This window comes from Physeter macrocephalus, chromosome 17 (genome assembly GCF_002837175.3).
Source record: "Physeter macrocephalus isolate SW-GA chromosome 17, ASM283717v5, whole genome shotgun sequence".
Taxonomy (NCBI): Eukaryota; Metazoa; Chordata; class Mammalia; order Artiodactyla; family Physeteridae; genus Physeter; species Physeter macrocephalus.
Genome location: NC_041230.1, coordinates 10,001,835 through 10,006,785, shown reverse-complemented (window position 1 = coordinate 10,006,785; position 4,951 = coordinate 10,001,835). Strand labels below are relative to the sequence as shown.

The following is a 4,951-nucleotide window of genomic DNA, read 5'->3' as shown; positions in this document are numbered from 1 at the left end:
ATGTTGTACAATGATTCTTAAGAAACCTGATTTATGAGGGGCTTCCCTGTGGCTCAGTGGTTAAGAATCCGCCTGCCAATGCAGGGGACATGGGTTCCAGCCCTGGTCTGGGAAGTTGCCACATGCCGCGGAGCAACTAAGCCCGTGCGCCACAAATACTGAGCCTGCGCTCTGGAGCCTGTGAGCCGCGACTACTGAAGCCCGCGCGCCTAGAGCCCGTGCCCCGCAACAAGAGAAGCCACCGCAGTGAGAAGCCCGCGCGCCACAACGAAGAGCAGCCCCCGCTCGCCACAAGAGAAAGCCCGCGCGCAGCAACGAAGACCCAACACAGCCCAAAATAAATAAAAACATTTATTTAAAAGAAAAAAAACCAGACAGCAAAGTTGGTGGGGCCTGAGGACCGTGTACAAACCTGTGAAACAAAGCTCCCCTCTGCTCCCAAACATTGCTAAGAGTACCATTCACCCCTCCACACTGCTCAATGGTCTCACCCCATCTCCGCCTCACCAGTGGGATCACCCATAAGCACGGCTAAACCTCAGGAGGTGAAAAGTGTTCAAAACCAACGTCCCCCAGGGCTGCGACTCCGGATCTCAGTTTCTCCGTTTCAGTCTTGGCATTCCCACCCTAGCTCAGCTTCAGGAGGTAGAAATATCTCAGGTAGGTTATACTGAGGTAGGTGAGCAATGAGGCAGAAATAACTCCTTTAAAACACTATACAAAGTAATTAAACTTTTATTGAAGCCTTATGTGCCAGACATTGACCACACTGAGGCGTAAGGCACGGTCCCTGCCCTTGAGGAGCTCACAGTCTAGAAAAGAAGACAAAGAAGATGCCAAAAAATGATTCCCACAAAGATTCAGGGGCAGGAGGCAGAGCCCTCAGACCCCATCTCTCCTATTCCAGGTTGACTGTGAGAAAGCGAATAGGAAGCTTATCACTGTCTCTCCCACCTTCCCTGGGACAACTCTGACTTCCCTCCGACCTAGGCACCAGGAGGAGACCAGGGAGAGACAAAGATGAGAGGGATAGAGCTGCTGCCCTCAAAAAGCTGGAACACCCTGGCAGGATATATACAACGGTAACTTTCTGTCCCAAAGCCGCAAACCAGTGCAGCAAAAGCTAGGGAGAACAGGGGCTGGGCCAGCCCAGTCCAGTGGTGGAAGAGTGTGTAATGGGAAGGGAGGGTACCCATGGCCAAGGAAGTAGGGCAAGAGGTAGAGAAGTTCATAGTAAGGTGCCAGCAGCCACAGCCAACAGAAGAGCCACCCACCCCACTGAAGGAGCTGCAGAGCCTTTATCAGAAGCCCCATCTTCTGTGGGATACTGCCCAATATTTCTACGGTCTTGGGGGCCACTAGTACCTCCAGCCGAGGTAGATTCCTCCTCCTGGAAGGTCTCAGGTTCGACCTCTTTTGGAGAAGTCTGGCTGACTGGGGCTGGGGTGGGTTTAGTGGTGGAAGTGGAGGACAGGGCTGGGGCAGAAGTACTGACAGAGTTGGTTGCAGCCAGAGTGGTGGGCGGAGGAGGGGGCAGCAGGACAAGGGGCGGGACTCGAGGGTAGAAATAGGTCTTGTTGCGGAGGTCCGAGTTACAGCGGGACCCCTGGCAGCAGGAGCCGCTGAGCGTGAACCCTGGGCCTGTCGCCGAATCCCGGGTGCAGGACTCATCCTGGACGCAGCCCCGGACAGGCAAGGATACAGTCACATTAGCTGCAGGAGGGAGACACAGGTAGGTCCGTGGTTGGAGGGAGGGGGTAGGCACAGTCAGAATGAAACTCAGGGGCAAGACAAGAGCAAGAAGACCCAAAATAGGGGACAGAAGGACTCTGCATCCATTAATCCCAAAGTCTCAATTCGGGCCCCACTTTGAGAAACACTGTCCCACTGTCTTTGGCACACGGTGGACCACATTTCCCATAGTACTTTGAGAGGAAAAATGTGTAGTATGAACTACAAGTTCCACAATGCCTTGGAAGAAAGGTTTGAACTGGGATACAACACCTCTCACACAAGGAAAGAGCAGAATACCATTGCCTCCCTCTCTCTCCCCCCACCCCTCACACCACCCCCACCAAAATTCAGTCTTAGAGTCAGAACTACATCTGCCATAATACACCTGGCAGAGGATGGAATTTGAAGAACATCTCCCATGGTTCCCTGAAGCAGAGGCCAGGAGGCTGAACTACATCATTCCTAATACTTTGGGACAAGTGGGGACACTAACCCTTGAGTTTTAAGGAGACAGACTACACTACCCACGATGCCTGGGCAGAAGCAGAGGCTTAAATACATTTCCCATTGCACATCCTCCCATTCTGCACCTGGCAGGCCTCTATGAAAATTGTATTTCCCCAAAAACTCTAGGACAAAAGCATTCCTATTCCCGTGCTATACTGGGAATAGGACTGCATTTCTCATGATGCTCTAGGACAAGTCACGAACTTAGGCCTTCAGTTCCCAGAATGCGCTGAGGTGGGGGAACCCTTTGGGTAAAGGGCTACCTACCACCCATGAGGCCTCAGAAAGGCTACCACAACCCGTGAAGGCCCGGTGCTTCGCGCTCGCTCACCTGCCGTCAAGGTGACGTTGCCGTCGAAACAGCCCTTGTAGAAGTGGTCGCTGGCGTTGTAGCACCTCACGACGGGCGGCGCCGTACCCTGGCACTCCTTGCGGCCCAGGCCCACGCAGCTGTAGCACTCGGCCCCGTTAGGCGCGTAGTCACTCTCATTGCCTGCGAGGGGGGCGGGGAGGAAGGAAGGGGTCGAGAGAGTTCAGGAAGCACGGTCCGGTTCCGCGTCCCTCCAACCCACGTCTCCGCCCCTCGACGGACACTCAGCTCAGCCTCTAACCCCGCCCCAGGATGTGGCCCCGCCCCCAGCCCCTACGGAGTTCTCCCGCCTTCGCCTTGTGACCGCCCCTAGCCGCTCAGCCCAGACATGGCTCCGCCCCTGGGCCTGCGGCCCCGCCCCCACCGACCTGCGGGGATGAGCGCTCGCGAGGTGAGGTTGAGCTTCGCGTTGCAGCGGTCCTGGGAGCACTGCTGCAGCTGGACGAAGGCCAGAATCCCATAAAGGTCCAGTCCACGGTCATTCTTGCCGGGGAGTCCCGAACCGCAGCCCCGCACTGCCACCGAGAATTGCCCGTGGACTGCGGAGAGGGGAGGGGGCGGGGTCAGAGGGGCGGGGCCTGGAATAGACCGGCACCAGAGGATAGGCCAGGGTGGGAGGGCGAGGGCCTCAGAAAGAGCCGATCCGAGGGGAAAGAACAACAGACCGAGGGGCGGAACCTGAAAGAGCGGAGTCTGAGGGGACAGACAGGCTGATAGACACTGCACACAATCGACGGGGGAGGGCCAAGAGTGGAGCTAAGACGGGGCACGACCATAGGGAGTTGGAACCGCAGAAAGCAGCATCAGAAGGAACTGAGACCGACAAAAAAGGCACAGGATCAGAGACGGATGGGGCCTCCTAGGAGCTGTGGCCGCAGACAGGGGCGGGTCAGAGGGGCGGAGCCTCAGCCTAGGGATTTTAGGAGAAGACCTCTAGAGGGATCTCCATCACCAAGGGCCCCATTGGATGGGGGAGGCTGGGGTGGAGAGGATTCTGGCAGGGACAGAAGTGGGTAGGGAGATCTCAGTGGTCCAGGGGAAATGGATAGGGTGTGCCCTTGAAGGAGACGAGGTCCCAGATCTGGGTTCTCCCAGTTCACCCCACCAATGCGCAACTCTCCGTCCTCATCCCTCTAAGCCCTAATGGCGTGGTTGTGTTGAAGGGCCCACGCCAGGCTGAAAGGGAAGGATGGGGCTGCGTTCAAGGGGGTGTGGCCAAATTCAGAGGGAGGGGCGGGACTATAAGGAGGCGGGGCCCAGATGGAGACGCGTAAAGGAGTACGCAAGGACCCGGAGGCCCCACTCACTAGTCTCCACCGCCCCTACGGCCTCTGTGCAGACGTCCACGCCTGGCGCGCACTTCACCGTCTTAGTCTTCTGCGGAGAGCATCCGTCATCGGCTTTCTGCACGCAGCTGTAACACTCCAGGGCCTGCGCTCCTGGGGGTACAGAGGCAGGTAGAACTGAGCTATCCCTACTGAAGCCTCCTCCCCCAAAGGAGAATTAGTCCTTCCCACTCCCTCTGTCCCTGTGCAATCCTATTGCACACCCTTTTCCAGGGCGGGGTAAGGAAAACCTCGCCACAAGTCTGAGGCCAGGAGATACATTGTGTCCCTTTCCTTCAAACGTCCTATACCTGCAGTGGGAACATCTTTCCCACAGCCCTTTATGCCCAAGGTGGGGGATCCCTGCCATAGACGGGGGTGGGGCGACTCCTTCCTACCGTTCTCCACTTAGGATGTGAGAATTTTACCCACAGTCAAGTCAGCTCGGTGAGGGACCCCTTCCCACAGCCCCCCGTCTGCTTAGGATGGAAGAAATTTTCCCACAGTCCCCTCTGCCCAGGATGGGAGATCCTTCCCACAAGCCCGCTCTGTATGGGGTGGGGGAACCCTCCCTAGAGCTCCCACTCTATCCCCTCCGCCCCCTTCCGGCAGCAGACTCACCTTCTAGAAGCAGCAGCGGAGGCAGCAGCAGCAGCCAGCCCGTTGTCCAGATCGCTACCCGGGAGCCTGCTTTCCTGGCAGGGTCCATGGTTCTGTCCTTCTCTCTCGGCTTCCACCCTAGGTGTGCCGCCTCCCAACCTGGGCCCTCTTACGTGAGCCCAGGATGAGTAACCTCCCCCCAGGCAACCCTGGCCTTGCCCAACCGGGCCAAATCAGCCTCCGCTGTGGGGCGCGACACCCACCCCTGGGTGCGTCACCCACCACCGCCAAGGAGGGAAAGGGTGGGAGTCAAGGTTCCCTGGCAGTTCCCAGGAGAAAGTCTGTGTGTTTGTGGCGGTGGGGAGAGGATATAAGGCTCACAGAGAGGGTCTGCTCAACACTCAGCACTCAGTAA

The 4,951-nt window shown here is 57.4% G+C and overlaps 1 protein-coding gene across 1 annotated transcript; it reads right to left on the bottom strand.

The window, feature by feature from the left end:
- Nucleotides 1-354: 354 nt before the first annotated feature.
- On the bottom strand, nucleotides 355-4,705 carry LYPD3 (LY6/PLAUR domain containing 3). The gene is made up of 5 exons (XM_007123471.2): nucleotides 4,558-4,705; nucleotides 3,919-4,050; nucleotides 2,980-3,150; nucleotides 2,573-2,734; nucleotides 355-1,713 (listed from the first exon to the last, which is right to left on the bottom strand). The coding sequence occupies exons 1-5, from the start codon at nucleotides 4,643-4,645 to the stop codon at nucleotides 1,229-1,231; spliced, it is 1,038 nt and encodes a 345-aa protein (XP_007123533.1). The 5' UTR covers nucleotides 4,646-4,705; the 3' UTR covers nucleotides 355-1,228.
- Nucleotides 4,706-4,951: the final 246 nt, after the last annotated feature.